Source organism: Leopardus geoffroyi, chromosome C3, assembly GCF_018350155.1.
Source record: "Leopardus geoffroyi isolate Oge1 chromosome C3, O.geoffroyi_Oge1_pat1.0, whole genome shotgun sequence".
Classification (NCBI taxonomy): Eukaryota; Metazoa; Chordata; class Mammalia; order Carnivora; family Felidae; genus Leopardus; species Leopardus geoffroyi.
The window spans coordinates 90,846,903-90,865,816 of NC_059338.1; the positions used below are offsets into that span (position 1 = coordinate 90,846,903).

The following is an 18,914-nucleotide window of genomic DNA, read 5'->3' on the forward strand; positions in this document are numbered from 1 at the left end:
GGGTTTTAGTAAAGGTAAAATTAGAAAAGTATTTTCCTTCAGGAAGCCCTCTCTAACACTTTCAGGCTGGGCTAAATCCTCCCTTTAATTACCTTCATTGTTGAAAATATCACTTTATCCTGAGTCCATTTTTCTGTGTTATTCCTTACACTCATCTGTGACCTGTGGGGTGGCTGGGGTTATGGGTGATTTATTCTAGCATCTTCATAAATTAACACATTGTTTGTGTCTGATGCCTAATAAATACAGTTGAGCTGGATATATTTTGTGAGCCATAAAACATTTTACAAGTGTAATGATAGTGTTTATTGAATACTATGGGCCAAAGGGTACCTAACACTTGATATACATCTTATCATTTGGCCTCTACAACAACTTTGAGATGGATATTATTCTTAGCTCCATTCTACAGGTGAAGAAATGGGTCAAAGAAAGGTTAAGTAACTTCCTAGGGTCACAGAGCTTGTAAGTAATAAAGCCAGGATTCAAACCAGGGCGGTTGCCTTCAAAGCCCATGTTCTGAACAAACTGTCTGATTGGGAACAAATTCTTGTTAACATTTCTGGGTTTTGGATTGCTATTCTGTACAATGGGACCAAAGATACATGTCCTGCTCACCAAAAAGTGAGATCAAAGGCAGGGATGTATGTGAAACACTTTGTGAATCATGAAACCACAAAACTTATTGGTGCCATTATTACTTCTCCTTCTTTTCCACCTTCCTCTGAGCTTTCCCATTCGTTTTCAAGCAAGTATCTAACTGAATGCAGCCAGATGAGGGACTTAGTCATCTACTGCTCCCTGGTGGCTCCTGATGGAGACCTGGGAGGGTGAAAATAGGATTATTATTCTTCTGACCTGTGTGCCTGCATCCCAGCCCGGTGCTGAGCAGGCTGCTGGCAGAGATGAAGTAAACAACTTGTGCCCTTGCCTTCAGCTTGAACCCTGGGTTCATTTGATCTTTGAGACTTGCTTTAATGAGAACAGAAGAGAGGTATAAAAGCAAGCTTTGGAAAGGATCCCCCACATGGCTCACAGTTGTCTGCTTTCATCCTCTTGGCAATATTTCATTGGATTAGTAGTGCAATTTAGACTTTCTTTTTTCCTTTTAAAAATAGCTACTTACATTTTAAAATTAAATGAAAAGCTATCAATTGAAATGAACTAATTTCAATTTTACAAAAATGATTTGTTTCGGCCCCCCCAGGCCGCCAGCTTGCTGTGATAATCTCTCCACCAGAATTCCAGCAGAGCGCACAGCTGACTAATTTTTCTTAGGGAAAGGGAAAGTTTTTTTTCCCCCAACAAGCAAAAAGTCTTTAAAAATTAAAGTCTAGTTTGAGTTGAAATTGCTGAACCTAGGTCAGTACCCCCTGCTCAAAGGAAGCAATTATTAAAAATTAGTGAATTGGTTTTGGAAATGCTAAAGAAAAATCACTAGAAGCTGAACTTTTCCTACTGCCAAAATAGTCTTATGGACTAGGAGGAGGTTGTTAGCAATCCTCCTCCTGATCAGCCTTTGAATTGAGTGCAGGAGGTGGTATGGGTTGCTTTATTAACAGGGCCAGCACTCTTCTCTAAAATATATCCCTCTCGTCTCTACCTACACCTTCTTGCCAATTACATTCTCATTCTTGGAAAACTCTGTTGTCATATCGATTATTCCCTGGACCTCTCATATACACCACATATCTTAGTACAGTCATAAAATGGACTATCTCCCAGTACTTTTACCTCCTGGATCACCACCTCATCCTTTTACCGAAATATTCAGCCATCCTTGGGACCTACTACTTTTGCTTTCTCCCCAGTCCCTCTGTTTATCAGTCCCTCTGTGCCTTTACTTATCTCCCCATTAATCCTGAATTCTTTCAACTCAGTCACTCCTACACAGCTCTCCCTAAGGCAAAGGGACTGCCCTCCTTTGGTGAAGAGAGCTCTGGGACAAATTATATCATTTTTCTGAATCCCAGTGCCATCCATTAAATGGAGAAAATATTCGTTACTTCATAGGATTGTTGTAGACTAATGGAGACAATGCATGAAAAGTGTGCAGCACAGTGCCTGGTGCTTGGCAAACTCATCTGTTCTTCTTTTAACAAGAATAGAAGGGAGGTGTAAGAATGATTATCATCATCATCATCACCACCAGAAATGACATTTCTTTTAAACCTTCCTTTGTATTCACTACCTCAATCCTTATCCTACAATCATCACTTACTTTTTTACTTAACTATGTGTGCTAAGTAAATTTTCACACAATTAAAGATAAATGGAAATAGATATATACCCATTACTGAGGTTTAACAATTAACATGTTGTCATTGCTTCATCTATGTATTTTTATTGATTTTTTTTTAAAAAAGTATATTACAGACATCACGACATATCTTCCTTAAATACTTCAGCAGGTCTCTAAAAGGTAGGAACATTCTCCTGTGTACACATAATATCATTATGTCAATCTTAAATTTTAATTGACTACCGGGATTTGCTAAAGCCATCTTTATAGAGTTCTGTGACCTCGTTTATCTTGAGCCTGTACTACTGTGCTGCATATAAACTAATAAAAAGAAGTGAGCCCTTAGAAAGAAAGACAGACATTCAGAGGAATAAACCTAGGTTCACTGAAAACAAATCATGACAAAAATTCCATGTTTAATTCTGAAAAGACTCCTAATAAATCAAGAAACTGTCATGACCAGAGTGGCTGGGAGAAGACACATTTCCATTGGTCATTCACAGAAGACTGCAGTCCCTGTGAGGCTGGGAGGATACATTGATAAAATCCATGGGCTTCATTCTTACAGATCTTGAATTCAATTTCTAATTATATCCCTTTGTGTGTGTGCTATTTAACCTCTCAAAGTTTCTGTTTTGTCTGTAAATGGAAATAGAGTAACTACCTGTTTAGTCTCCCGAATTGAGGGCTGTTTCCTTATGCTGAAACACATGATATTTTTCTTTCATTTCAATAGCTTTGTGATGGAAATTGCAGGTAGAGGAAGAAATCAGTACAAAGGTTTCTTATTTCCTTTTTCCCCTATCCAGTGTATTGCCAGGTTATGTCTAGTGTTACCTGCCCATTCCTTGAAGGTGGGATTTTTCAGCTCTCCAAATGGTCTCATATCCTAGGACTGGCAACAAACACTCGGATAACAGGAACCAACAGGAGAAGGTGATCTGTAATTTAAAATCAGGCTTCTGCAAGCATGGCTCATTGAGCCTCAAAGATAGTGGTCATAAACTGTGGAGAGATTACAGACCCTTGGTGACATTTCATCACAGCTCTCTTTCCCCATTTCAGACATGGAGGGGATTTTCTTCATATTTCTTTTAATGAAAGCAGAAAAAATGAGCAAGCATAGTTTTTAAAGGAAGAATGACGTGTAGACATTACTTTGCATCTTCACTGCCATGAGGCAACTTATCTGTGGGTCAAGGGAGACCCAGACCTTGGCCATCTTGGCTTAAGAAGAACAGCAAAATAATAATAATAATAATAAAATGCTATGTTCCTCATGAATGGAAAAACATCTTTCCATGACAGTAGGGCAGGGGTCCTCTAAGAGATTTTTCTGAGCTCCTCCCTAACATTATCTACCCAGTTATAAAGAATGTGCATGAAATAAGACCATCCTTGTAAAACAATTAACATCTTTCCCAATACATTTAAAGCATTTGCAAAATGTTTATTTTGGTCCTACAGTCAGGGTATGATTACAAAAGAACTAAGTTCATTTTAGTCCATAGGAAGCTGCCTGCCTCTAAGGAGAAAAGCTGTCCAAGGGACAATCTTCTGTGGAAGAAAGCAGCTCTTAACCAAGATACAATTTGGCAAGTGTCTCAGCCTTCAGAACCACAGGTCTTGGAACCTTGGTGCAATGGGAAGAATAGGAGTTTTATAGCCTGTAATGGGCTGAATTGTTTCCTCATCTCCAAAATTCATATTGGAGCCCTTCATGTTGAAGCCCTACTCCCAGTACTTCAGAAGGCAAATGTATTTAGACATAAGGCCTTTAACGAGATGAGTAAGTTAAATTCTGGCTGTTTGGGCAGTCCTAATCCAATCTGGCAGTGTCCTTATGAGAAGAGGAAATTTGGACATATGAAAGGATACAAGGACAAATGTAAAAAAAAAAAAAATCCCTGCAAAGGCCATGTGAGGACACAGTGAGAAGGCGGCCATCTGCAAGCCAAGGAGAGAGAGGTCTTAGCTAAGAGAGACCAAATTTGTCAACAACTTGACCTTGGCCTTTCAGCCTCCAGAACTGCAAGACAATGACTTCCTGATGTTTAAGCCACTCAGTTTGTGGTATTTTGTTATGGTAGCCCTAGCAGACTAATTCATAGTCACAGAGACCTGGGCTCAACTCCTACATATCCACTTAGCAGCGCTTTCATATTATACTAATATAAGTATAGTGGGTATTCTCTCTGCTTCAGTTTCCTAAACTATAAAGTTGAGATAGTTACATTTTTCTTACGGAGTTGCTTGAAGATTAAACGATATTATGGATGGCAAATTTCACAGAGGATACCTGTGCATTGAGTGTGCCCTTAATGATCCACTAAATGTTGAGTGTATAGTGGGGATCTCTTGCTTTTACCTTCCTGGTATCTTCTTCTGTGCTTCTAGTACCGGTCCCACAAATTTCCGTAGGAAACCACGCTTGCTTATTCTACGCCCATGTGTTTTAAACCTAACCCACAGTGATTGGTTCAGCAACGGACATGTGACTCACCAAGAGCCAGTGAGTCTCAATTCGTAGATAAGTCTCCTCAACAACTCAAGCAGTTATAACTTTCAAAAATGGAGACTTGCTCTTTCTGCAAGGGTTGCAGAGAGGATAAACTACTATTGAAATATCTGAATCTATTTGACCACCACGAAGGGAGAAGCTTCTTTAAAGTGAAGTCATTATTGAGGAAAGCAGAAGCAAGGTATGAAGACTGAGTCCTGAGCACCTCTCTCCGGACTGGATATAGTGCAGCTTGAATCCCTCCCTGTTACATGAGTCTATAAATTCCCCTTCTCTCCTCTGTTTACTTGTTTGACTAACCAGTTTAAGTTTACTTCCTTACTAATGTAAGGAAACTTATATTATGTGTCTACTAGACACAGATCAGGACAAAAGGGCCTTCCTATGAGGAAATCAAAACCTCAGGAGAAGATAGGCATATAATTACTGTGATAAATGCTAGAAGAGGAGCTGTTATGGGAGCACAATGGAGGAAACACCTGCCTTTACCTGCTTACACCTGAAACTCTCCCCTATTCTTTCTCCGGAAGAAATGGGATCCCTTGCACTGGGCTCCACCAGAATAAATTTATAACTTAAGTGAAAAAGAAAATAAGATAAAATACAAATTTGTCATTATATGAGGGCAGGCTGTTACTACACTGTTCTCATCAATAAAAGTTCATGTGGATTTTTATTTTCCATCCAAACCATGCATCCTATGGGTTCCGCTCACATGTCACGTCCTTTCCCCAGGAGTCTTCTTGGTACAGACTTTCTTGCTGCCATCTCCTTCTTTAACTGTCAGGATCATCTCATTTTCTGAAGGGAACACCCCTCCTACTTCAAAGCATCCACCACACTGTGTCACATGATGGGACAGGTCAGGGATATGCACTATTTTCTCTGTAGCACTTGGCACAGCGTCTCAGATGTAATGGGTGCTTTCTCAACAAAGGTTTTCAAAAGAAAGGGAATAACACCCTTAAAGTTAAGATAGATAAATGTGAGCTTAATGAGAATACAGTTAAATAAATTAGTAATTGATTGAAATGTCATTCTCTCAAATGACTGATTAATGAATTGACTTGAGTCAGCTGAGAAAGGTCTGTGTGATGGCTTGTAATCTAGGAAGGCAGCCAGACTGGCTCTACTACTCTCTCCACCCCATATTTTTGTCCCCTCTTCTTTTTTTTTTAAGTTTATTCATTTATTTTGAGAGAGAGAAAGAGAGTAAGTGCATGCACATAAGCGGGGTAGAGGCAGAGAGAGAGGGGAAGAGAGAATCCCAAGAGGTTGAGCTCATGAACCATGAGATCATGACCTGAGCTGAAATCAAGAGTCAGAGCCCAACAGACTGAGACACCCAGGCATCCCTGTTCCCTCTTCTAATTTGCCCGTGTCTCCCAGTGTTGCCACCATGCTCTAATCTCCCAGGCTCAGTACCCGGATTGGCTTTCGCTATTCCTCCTTCCTAACTTCCACCTTGATTCTTACTTTTTCTCGCATGTGTCCTTTCTTTTTCTTCCTAACACTACTGCCATCATTCTACCTCTTCCTGTGCTCATATAATCCCTATTCCTTGTGGGTGGTCCCTAAATGGTCTGCATGGTGTTTTATTCACCAGTGACTCCAAGGGCCTAGAATAGTGTCTATTCAATGAATAATTGTTTAAATACTGGTTTCCTTAGATCTGAACTTCACTTTTTCAAACCATCTTGCAGACTAATCTTTATAAAATAGCATTTTCATTATAAAACTGCCCCATTCAAAACATTTCAGCAGTTCCTCTGTGTTTATAGGCCAAGCCCAAACTAGTTAGTCTAGCATTTGGACTTTCACAGACTGGCATCGGTGGAAATTTCTGGTGTTATTTTCTGTCATTGAGTTGCATAACCTTCTATTCCTGTTCAACTTGGTTATTCATTTTTTTTTATTAAAATGTCTTTCAATTCATGCCTCCATTGAGTGCCACACACTTTTCTCTCTGTTTGAAGTTCGTCTCTTCAGAGGAAAAAAACACAGACGTCATAAAAGAAAAGAAAAACATATATGACCATATGAGAAATTAAAAGTTTTTATACGATAAAAGATGCCTCATAAATATATACAGTTTATAAACAAATATATGATAGACAAGGGAAAAAAATCAAGCACTAAGATACAGAAAATGATTAATATTCTTAACATGCAAAAAGCTTTTGCAAAAAGATAATAAGTGAAATAAAAAGATCTAAAAATATAAGTAATAAATGGTAGATGAAAAGTGCCCGTACTATTAGTCAGAACAATAGTACATATGGAAACGTCTTTATTGTACTTTGCCTTTAGATTTAGTAATAATCTGAAAAGACTAGTAGCATCAAACGATGCCACAGATGCAGAGAGCACTCAGTCATTGCTTCTGGCAACATCAATTGCTACACCATTTCTGGAAGCTAGTCTGTCAATAAGGATTAAAATAAAGAATCCAAACCATCTATTTTACCTTAAGGAACTTATTTTATGGGAATAACTGTAAGAACTAAAAACTACTTGTAAGAACGTGTGTGTGTGTGTATTTACGTATATGAAAACACTTGTTTGCTGTGGCAAAAACAAAAACCATAAACAATCTGAAAGTTTGTCATCATGGAACTGATGAAAATACAAGGAGAAATACTGTGCGGTTACTAAAAATAATGAGTTAGAGCGAGACCTCTGGAGAAAGCAAGAGCTCCATGTTATAGTATATAAAGAATGTCTCTTGGAGAGTCACATGCATATGATCTTACTTAGAAGAAAGAATAATAAACAGAAAAAATATAGAGAAAAGTGTCAATACCAAGCTCTTAATGATGATTACATGGGAGAAGTGGGTCTGGAAAAGGAAGAGTGACAGTGAAATGTGAAATCATTAGTTTTTTCTTTACACATCTTTATTCTGCATATATTTATACATGCTATATGTTTAACAAGCATAAAATACTCTTTCAATTTAAAAAATAAATCATTAATAATATAAAGAAACTATGGCCCTTCTCTCCTTTTGTAAATTTTACCCATCAGTCTGTCTCAAATTCTAAATTCTCTGGATTTATTGATAGAATTATTTCCTTGGTAATTCACCATCTGCTTCCCTGTTACTACTCTATAATTGCTGCCTTGGAGTATTATTTTAAAATGCACTGTTATTTAACTTTTTGTGTTAATGTCAACTCCTTAATTGGAGTGTAAGTTCCTTGTGATGAGGGCAGATATTTTACACTTTGCTCTCAAGAGCTGCTCAAAACTTCACAATTTGCTCACTCATTCTTGAACAAATATTTATTGAGTCTCTACCAACTACTAAGTCCTGTGTTGAGTCCTAGGCATACGGCACGGTCTCAGACTAGACATGATCTAAGCCTAAAAGTTTGGTTGGAAGGAGACACCAAACAAGGTCTTCTAAATGTCATGAGTATTACGAAAGGGAAATTGTCATGTGTGTTGTTGGCACCTAACAGGGTGCGATTTTGAAAAGATCAGTGATATGGGAGTAAGGAGATTTCGCTTTTATTAAACTCTACTGCTCTCTCCTCAGATGACAAGATAATGTGTCAAATAAGGAAACAGAAAAGAAGTGCTTTTTCTATATTAATATGCTAAGTAATGCAAGGAAATAACATATATAAGGACATATAATTAAGTTATCTAATAACAATATCAATGTCAGTAATGATAACAACTGTGTTTACTGGGGGCTTCCTGTGATCCAACCCAGGTTGTTGACGTGCATGACCATGATATCAACCAGTTCTTTTATTGTGCCCCATCAGTTTCAGAGACCGAAAAACTTTATTCCTCCTTCAGCTCATTCCTGTGTGACCTGGCAAAGAAAAGTGGAGATTTCAAATATCCTGCAATATTTCCTACTTGGATTATAAAGCACTTCCTCTTGTTTTCAGGTTTACTTGGTTTAAAAAGAATTACTACTTGGAACCTACAAGTCTTTTGTAGTCACTGCATGTCTGAGTAACAGGAAGAAAAAAACCCAACAACAACTAACATTGTACTTAATGAAAAATACAATATCAAGGTTTGTTGGGCAGGTTTCTTCTGCCTGCACATATCATTCACTATTAAAATTCATTCACAGCCATGTCAGTAGAAACAAATGCAAGGAGAAATCCCATCCATCCAGGACTAAGTGGCGAGTGCTTTTGCAATGCAGTGCGGTAGTTAGGAGTGGAAGATCTGGGATCTAAGGGCTCAGTTTAAGTCCTGGATCCATCACTGGCTCACTGGCAACCCACTTAAATTGTACAAGTCTAAGTTGTTTATAAATCAGAGTAGTGAAATATCTCCCTCACAGTGTTGTTGAGGGGAGTAATGTGATAATTCACATGAAGGGTCAAACGGCGCCTGGAATGAGGTGAGCACTGGAGAAATTTATAACAGTATCATCCAATAGCCACCTAGAATTTCTAGCCAGTAGAAATTAGAGGGATGCAAAGAAGAGGCGCCAAGGGCAAGCAGTGCCTCTTTTAGCCCATTCCTTGGCTGTGCAGATTTGCAACTCCCTGGCTGAAGTGTATTTTTGCTTCCAGAGATTTATGCCACTGGCATTGAAACGTTCACAACACTCTGTAGATGTAACATACAACATTCTGTCTAAAATTCTTTTCAGTACAAAGTGGGGCAGAAACTAATTTGAAGAAAAAGAGTAGCATTGTAAGTAATAACTGTGCGATTATATCCCAGCATCCCAATCCATGGGCATCCCACCTATCTGTGAGAATGGCGGTGTCCTCCTCCCTGATGATTCCCCTAAATGAGACAAGTCACAAAAACCATGAGTCAAGACAAATAGTGTGATTTGTTTTTGTAGAGAAGAAATGCCTAAAAAATGTTTGCGATATCTATTTTCAACTGCCTGCTGGACTTTTCCATCTGAATGTCCAGAGGCAGCCCAAACTGTTTAGAACTCATTATAACCTGCCAGTTTTGCTTCTGAAATCTCTCTTTAATCTCCCCCTCTCTTCTTATCCCAACAGCCCTCATTAATCTCTTGCTTTTGGTTCATATCCCACTGGGAGCTTCTCACATCCTTCAGTGTTTCAGTCTATCTTCAACCTTGCCAAGAGATTCATCTACCTGAAAAAAAAATCTAAGTTGCTTCATTCTCCTACTCAGACTTCCAATGGCTCTTCTGGTTTAAACTATCATTTGGCTGGTCAAACCTGATACAATCTTACAACTTCTACAAAATAGCATGAAAACTGAAAAAAGAAAAAAAAAAGAAGAAAGAAAACCCAAGGTATAATGAAAATTAGGTTAACAAAATATAATGAGCTTCCATTTACAATGAAGCCATTGGAGCTGGAATAGGGAAAACATTCTGTGCTCTACTTTATTAAAAGATTGATTTTAATAAAAGGAGATGGAATAACACTTAGTTTCTCCTCCAGTGGACACCCCTGTTCCAAGAGTAAGTTGCCACTGACCAGAAAATTAACTCAATAACTTTGTTGCATTAGTGATGCATTTTGATGTGGCAGAGTACTATACCCTAACCTCCCACACCCACCCATGTTTCTAAATCCAAAAAGTAAGATAGGAAGGAATACAGGAGAACAGGGAGTAAGAGTGATGCATTTGGGAGATTCAGTTCTCAATAGAAAAGCCTTATAGGCAGGTGCAGAAACACCCTGGCATCAATGAATGCTGAGCATTTTAATTTTGCATACACTCATCTGTGCAGAGTTAAAATGTTAGAGAATCAGGAAGAGGGAGCAGGAGAAAGTTCCACATTGGCATGATTGGGTCACCTTCAAAACACAGTAACATGATATTTCCTCCTTTGATCATGAGGAGACAAAATATAGAGACAGTTGAGATAGGGAGAGAGAGAGAGAGAGAGAGAGAGAGAGAGAGAGAGATTAATCAAAATGTCGAGTCCATTCTAATTTGAAAAATAAAATGTTATCTTAATGGTCCTCTAACCTAGGAAAGTAGGTCATCTACCTTGCTTTTGCACACTCTATGTGAGTATTATTTCAGTGTATTTGGTCTGTGTCTATGGACTAGTACTGACTTTGCCCTAAGATCACTGGCCCAGCCTTACTCTTCAAGTGCTAGGGTAACACTGATAAATGCATTCCAGAGAACTTCCTTTGTAATGTCAAAGTCCCTCCATCTCTTTGGGGACTTTCGCTTTGGTCTAGAGCATATTGTCTTACTTGCTTACTTACTAGAGCATATTGTCCATCTCCCATTGGACATGAGGGTCTGTTTGGTCACAGAGCATGTGGTCTGAGGAGTGGGTGGGGTGGGGAACTTTGGTGCTGCCTGTCAAAATCCTTTTCTAGATTTTTGTTCATCTCAAGCCAGGCAGAGCAACATCATTTAAACTATTTTTGGCTGTACTCAAGACTGCAGTGCCTGCACATACAGTCGCCCCTGGGTGATAGCAAATAAATGACCCTCAGAAGGGTCACAGGCAAGAGTAGTGTGCTTTAGTTTCTTCTCTTTAAATAGGAATAATGATTCCTGTAGTATGTCACTACAGCCAATGAAAAATAATTGATAAACCTTTGTGAATTCTAAAGACTCGTATTCATATACTTTATTTAACAGATACCAGTATTTTCAAGTGGCCACAAGAGACGTGAAACGATGGTTCTAGAGTTTTCAAATCAAGAATGATTATAGTAAACAATTGGCAAACAATTACGTTATTTAGCTGCTACTTCACTTGAGCCTTTGAGTGTCATATTTTCACTGGACATATTTGTAGCAGAGAACGTTGCAAACGAATTTTGTGAAAGTATAGAATATTGCAGATCAAGTATGTGGTGCAAAAACCAGCCAGACTGGTTATAGGTTGGAATATCCTGAAAATATGCAAAAAGGCCAAAACACACCATTTCTAACAGAAGTATATCTCATAAACATAAAAAAAGAGTGAGAGACTTAAGTTTGTATCTGGCCTACGTATATGATCAAGATCCAAGGAGAACAAACCTGCCGGCCTGGGTCACGGGAAAATATTCTTTAAAGGAAGAAAAAAAGACCCCCAACACAAGAAACACATTCCTGTTTTCTCTTGAGTTTTGCTAACCCACAGTTTTCTAATATTTAAAGAGTCCTTGGCAATATGTGAGAGACAGTGCTAAGTGCTTTGTGTGGCTTAACTCATTTCTCCTCACCACTAACCTATGAAGTACTCACACTATTATCATCCCATCTTTTCTTACTGGAAAGAAAACTGACTTTTGGTTTTGTGGGTTTTAACTCATTTAATCCCATTCCATCCATAGGGGTATTTACACTATTGTTATTCCTATTTAATTGATAAAGATTACCAGGCTCAGTTGGAGAACTACCAACTGCGGAAAGAAGGCAACATTAGTGAAGGGTAAGGGTGGTCTCAAGTTTGTGAGCTACTGATGAGCAAAAGTGGACTTTGCCTTGGGGCTACGCTAGGCAGGAAATTGCAGCAACCTGCAGAAGATGGTGGCATTTCCTGGGTAGGTTTCTATTCACAGAGCCAACTTTACAGTCTGTGAGCCTTTTGTCAGGATGGGGGAAAGAAGCAGCTTACAGTGGCTGGTAATCGAAAATGGAAGCTAATGGCAAAAATGAGGATGGCTAAGCTATATGCCAAACATGTTTTAATTTTCAAATGAAGTATTTGACACGGACAATGTCATTATCTCCATTTTAAAAATGAAGGCCCTGAGGCTTGAAGGTCTCGTGAACAGGTAAGTAGTGGAGCTCAAATTCAAAGCCCATGCATGATCTTTACCAACATGCAGGTGCCTACTACTGTGGTCCTAGCAGTGACAAATAGGTGGTCAAGTTACTGTGCAAGAGAGTTGGGGAAAGAGGGGGCATGAGTAAAGGACACATCCTTATTAAAACGAAACAAGCTAATTTTTTTAAATCATTATCATTCAGGGCCTTCTGACTCGTTTTTGCCCACACTTTGATTGACTGGAGTTTTACTCTTCTTTTTCTGGTTTAACCTTGAAGTACTTTCTTGGTATCTATCCAAAAGGAAAAGGAGAGGAAAAATCGTTCAGAACAACCTGGCCAAACCATTTAAAATTTTGGTTTGTCTTCAGGTGTAGAATGCATATTAAAACTCTCAATGAAAGAATCTAGTGAATTAATGCCGTTAATATAAAGGTCTTGGGAAAATACCTACTTGCTTAACCTCTCTGATAAAGTCACCAGAAAGAAATTAGCAACTTAATTTATATCAAGGTGACCGAGCTAAAACAATTCTGTACCATGTTTATACATTGACCCCACAGAACTCCTTTTCTAATGTTAATTTATAAAACTAAGGGAAGGATCATTTCATGCTTAATGAGAATGACAAAATGTGAGGATGATGATATAACATGGTAGAATGGAACAATGACTGGCCTGACAAATGGAATATGAGTTCCAGTTCTAGCCCTGCCACCAATTAACCACTGTGTGACCTAGACCAAGTTATTCTACCTCTCTGGGCTTCAGCTTTAACGAATGTAAAATTTGTAATTTGGGATGAAACCAAATTACCTCTGATAGTTACATTACAGGTAGTGAGACTTCCATTTTGGCTGTGAAAGTGATCCCGACATTTCTGGGCATATTTGGCCATCCGTCTGGGGAAGTCACAAGAAGGCTTGTTTGCACTAGAGACTGAGAAGATTCCTGGAAACAACTCAAGTTTGTGCCAATTACCAGGACCAGAAAATGAAGGGTATCAGGTAGGGCCTCCTGTGAAAATGGCATTTGAGCTAAAACCTGAATGAGGAGAAGGAAACTATCTTTGGGAAAATCTGGACTGGGGTAAGGTTGGGCCAGACAGAGGGGAGCACTGAGTACAAAGGTTCTGGATTAAGAATGAGAGACAAAGCAACGGCGCCTGAAGCAGACTACAGGTGAAGAAGCAGTTTCATGTGGTACAAGTAGGGAGAAGCCAGATGGATCACAAAGGAACTTTTAGGCCACACACACAAAAGTCATTGAAAAGCAAAAATCTCCGCAAGAAAAGAAAACTAATGGAAGCCAACATAAGCTGTTAGGCAAAATACCTTTAATTTCCAAGCGAACTAATAAGGTAATGGAGTTGATTATCAAAGGGGAGGCAATCATTATTTTCAGCATATACTGGTACAATATTGAGCTGTGATGTTGCATGAACACTGTGTTCTTAGACATTCTTGCATCCATTTCTTACCAGCAAGGGTCAGTGGAATATGCTTCCAAACCTGATTCTAATAGAAACCAGCGGGGGCGCCTGGGTGGCTCAGTCGGTTGGGCGTCCAACTTCGGCTCAGGTCATGATCTCGTGGTCCATGAGTTTGAGCCCCACGTGGGGCTCTGTGCTGACAGTTCAGAGCCTGGAGCCTGTTTCAGATTCTGTGTCTCCCTCTCTCTGACCCTCCCCCGTTCATGCTCTGTCTCTCTCTGTCTCAAAGATAAATAAATGTTAAAGAAATTAACAGAAACCAGCAGATGTCATGGAATGGCACTGGACCCAGAGCCAGACGCCCAGGGCTAAAGTTCAAATTGCATATCTGTTCTGTAAGTATGTGAAAGAGTTTGAGAGTTCCTCTTGGCCTCATTGAGATGGTTTCCTTATCTTTAAGTTTAAAGTAATTGCTACCACTTAGGGAAATTGTGAGAATTAAACAAGATAATCTACTTGAAAATACTTTGGAAATTGTGAATCATCACTCAAATATTTATTGTTTTACATTTCTTTTTAACATTTCTTGTTAAAATTTATCACCCCTGCTGTTTTCAATTAAAACCACTAGAGGTCAGAATTTTACACGAATTGTTTAAAGAAACAACGTAGGTGGGAAAGAAAGAACGTTTTCTGGCCTAACAGCATACAATAGTAAACTTAAGGCACAGAAAGAAAAGAGGACTTTCAACAAAGAAGTTTTGATAATTGGAACAATGCTTATTCCCAAAATTGTTACTCAACAGACTTAGATAAACAGGGAGAGGAAGGAAAGATAAGTAGAATTTAATTATCTATTTATGATGTCTACATGGCCTAAAGTTTACATTGTTTACCTTATATTATTCTTCAAACAGTTCTCTGATGAAGCTCACTTTGCAAATAAAGAAACTAAAAACTCAATAGGTGTAATAACATACCGAAGATCAGATTGAATTCAATGTCTTTCTTACCACCAAGTCATGCTCAGGAAATAATGCAGTAAAAAATGATCAGTGTATGTTGGAAAACATATTATATGACACATTAGCATTACTGGTTTTCCACGTACAACTCTAAATGATGTATTTAGCTCCCAGTCTCCCAAATGAATTTAGGGAAAACTCCTTTTAATGTTTCTCAGGGTATCTAGAGAAGTTTCTGCGTGCGATACTAGTAACTATGGTATTGACGTGACTAGCCTTGAAGAAAAATATAGACCAGCTTGCTCGTAGGAAAATATATTGAACAGAAGCAATAGTTCAGTCCTTTAAAATGTTTCTTTATCCATCAAGCTTGTTTCTTTATCTTTCTTTTTTTTCTTCCTTCCTTCCTTCCTTTTTTGTGGAAATAAATATGCAAATCTGCCTTGTTGGGAGGGGAGGAGCTATGCTCACTTTCACGAAGGAATGAGGTAGGGTAGATGGCAGTTTACATCTTGAGAGAAGACAAAAACTAAGTCCTGTTTTTCCCTGTAAGCACAGCATCCAGCACAGTGCCTCGAGTGGCAGAAAGGCAGGGATGAACATGTATAAGTTGTTCCATGTGCGTGCATACAGGCAATTTGCAAAGAGAAAATGAATTAATTGAGCCCTGAGTCCAAGAGTTTGCAATCTGATAGCTTGAAATGCAGACATGTTTTAGGACAAGTGCTTTCATTTGAAACCTTTAGTATCTAACATGAGGCCTGAGATGTCGTAGGTATTCAGTACCTTCCAGAATTGGGGAATCTCTTTTATAAGAAGGGACTTAAAATTCATTTTAATGCAAAGTCCCCAGGCTCTGGGAAAAGAAGAAGACATCATACCAGGTCCCTAATAGACTTAGTTCTGGAACCCAGCATTCTAGAGGGCTCCTTTCCAAGTATCTCCACCCAGGAAGACTTACTTCTTCATTCTGTCATATTTTTGCTTGTAATCATCTCATAATTTCTACAAGGCTCAGGAAGAGAGTGAAGGAGATTTACATTGTTTGAAATCTTAGCAAGGTTTCTAGGAGGAAGGGGGAAATTTTGCATTAAGAAATGAGGGTAAGAAGACCATGGCAAATAGGCTGCTGCTATGCAATAAATGTTAATTGCCCTCCTTCCCTCCTAAATTTTTTCTCTACTGTTCATGACACTGATGTATGTTATTGAATGCATCTATTATGCCTAAAACAATACTTGGAACTTAATAGGTACTCAATATATGTTGGCTGATTGGAATAAATAGAATTGTTGAATAGGAATCCATTATATTTTGGATATTATTTTGGCAGAGCTTTGCCCATTCTTCTTATAGCTTGAACATTGTAGTTTCTCTGCAAGGAAAATTGTTCAACAGTGCTATTCTCAAATGGACTCTCCCATTTGCAGGAACAAAGAAAACTTAATTTTCAGCATTTTCCATGAGAGCCCAGGAATGGCACAAAGTTTCTTATACTCTTGATGGAAAGGCCACTAATAGTTCTAAGTAAATACTTTTATTTCTAATCAAAACTTTCTTTTCTGAACATTTTCCCTCACATTATTCATTTATTCACCCAAGAAATTATTTGGAAGCCCCAAGGTCTCATTGTTCTTCCCTGCATTTATTTTATGGTATCAAAGGTTAAAGCTTGGATTGCAATCTTAGGAGGAAATTAATTCACTGATTACGAAAAATGCACTTTAAGCAATACACATTTAAATAACAGACAAGCATAGGGCGATGTATTTCTGCTTTTTCTGAAAGACCCTTTTTTTCTGCTTAAAATTTTAAGCAGCTGCGATTCTTCCACCCTATAGCCTGGAGAAACATAGCAGGAATTACTAATAAGGGCACCGAGCTACACTGCAGTGACCACTTTCAGAACAAAAGGGTCAGAACTGAAACCAGGAAAACAGCAGCATTTTTTATCAACCAGTTGCTTGAAGCACATTTAGACCTTGGCTCTACCTGAAAAAATTTTGCAATAGTCTATCCTCCTTCCACTGAAGGCACTTGGCCCCGAAGACTCCACTTAAAATCAAGAAATGTTCATTTATATACTACCTGCAATCCTCAACAAAAATTTTCCTCCTCTTTGGAAACCAGGACCCCACGAATTTATGAGATATATGAAAGATTTAATTTTCTCTTTACTGAGCTTTTGCCTGGTAGCTTTACCAAAATCAGTACCGAGAAAGGCATTGGAATAGAGCTGCCCAAGAATAGAGATGATCTTCAGGAAAGTATCCCTGAAAGACCAAAGTTGTGGCTTGTGTATCTTCCCCTGGAGCAGCACAGAGGAGGGAATTTTCTCCTGCCCTGGGCGTGTCCTGCCCCCTCCCCACATTCTCCTGCCTAACATGAAGGGAGGTTTTAAAATAAATAACAGGTTTTGCAAAATAGAAGGAAAGAAGGAGGAAGAGGGAGAAGAGAAAGTCATTGAGAGCTCCAGTAGGTTGAGGGAGGAGAAAAGAGAGTTCGCTTATTATATATGAACATTTTGTTTTTCTTTCCTCACCTTTGGGTCCTGGTGCTATAGTGTGTGTGGCACAGACTTCAGTGGTAGGACGACTCTCCATGTCCAGACCCAGACTCTGAATTTGCAAAAGAAAAAGCACCAGAAGGATGAACTGGTTTCTTCCAAGTAGGGCTCCAAAGCCACTCATGGCTGTGGTTCTTCAAAAATGATTGCCCAGAAGTGCCAAACAAGCAGCTTTATTTTAAATAAAACTTCTGCTTTGGGGAAGAAGGTAGTGTATCTGGAGCACACATTCCAAAAAGGGCTACAAAGACAAGAAGAAAGCATATCCTAGGTTGTTTATTTTCTCAGTGCTCCAAATGGACCATACATTATCCAGACTGTTTATTTTCAAGTGACAACAGTTTACTGAAAATTATCTCTGAGCTAAACACTCAAGTGTGCAGGTCAGTAGAAGCAACCTAGAGAGCAGAGAGGATAGAGATGCCTTCTGCTCAGTACATGAGCTGACAACCTAATATCCTATGTTGCATTTATATGTTGGGTTCCAGAAAGATGGTGTCAGAGACTGCTTGAATTACCTGCATGACATGGAAGCACTATGCAGGGCTTTGAGCTTTTTCTCAAGGAAATATTCATTACCTGTTGGCGGCAGCTGAAAGCTAGGGCTCCCAGCGTTCTTCATGACCTTATTTCCTTCTCTCATTACAAAGAGTTGTCTTGGGATTAAACCCCCAAGGAATGAACAGCAGCTTTTCTACAAAGCAATTTGGCAATAGGTACCAAGAATATTAAAAATGTTTATAGCCTTTGGTCCAGTTATTGCCTTTCTGTTACACTATTTTAAGAAAATGTTCTGAAATGTGGACAATATTTTATTCGAGAAAATGTGGCAAAAAGAGGAAGGGACATCAATTGCCTAACAATACATTATGGCTGGCAAATCATAGTAAATAACAAACATATGAGAGAGTATGACATGACAATTTGACAACATTATTAAAATGATGTTTGTAGTAAGTTTTTGCTAAAATGGGGGGGGGATTCTATATTATTATATTTCTTTTTTTTTTTAAGTTTATTCATTTATTTTGAGAGAGAGCGGGGGAAAAGAGAGAAAATCCCAAGCTCCATGCTGTCAGCACCGAGCTCAATGTAGGGCTCGAACTAATGACCCGTGAGATCATAACCTGAGCTGAAATCGAGTCAGACACTTAACTGACTGAGTCAACCAAGTGCCCCTATTATTGTTGCTTAAAAATCAGGACCTTATCCTGATAAGGGCTAGTGAAGAATTATTTCTAAGAGATGTCATTACAAGTAATGCTCAATGTAAGAAATACAGGTGTATTCGTTTTTTAGGGCTGCTGTTAACAAAGTGCTGCAAGCTGAGTGGCTTAAGCAAACACAAATTTACCTTTTCATAGTTCTGGAGGCTGGAAGTCTAAGACCAAGGTGTTGACAAAGCCATGCTTGCTCTGAAGACACCAGAAAAGGATCTATTCCAAGCCCCTCTCCTAGTTTCTGGTATTTGCTTGGCTTGTGACAGTACAACT

The 18,914-nt window shown here is 38.8% G+C and overlaps 1 protein-coding gene across 2 annotated transcripts in view; it reads right to left on the reverse strand.

Annotated features, from left to right (window-relative positions):
• COLEC10 (collectin subfamily member 10) overlaps positions 1-17,673 on the reverse strand; it is a 39,219-nt gene extending 21,546 nt beyond the window's left edge. Inside the window, exon 1 of one of the 2 annotated variants that reach the window (XM_045453841.1) lies at positions 17,398-17,673. In XM_045453841.1, the coding sequence (XP_045309797.1) occupies positions 17,398-17,545 (148 nt within the window). In that variant the 5' untranslated portion in view covers positions 17,546-17,673. The remainder of the gene's footprint in view (positions 1-17,397) is intronic. The other variant, XM_045453840.1, reaches the window with a different exon arrangement.
• Positions 17,674-18,914: the final 1,241 nt, after the last annotated feature.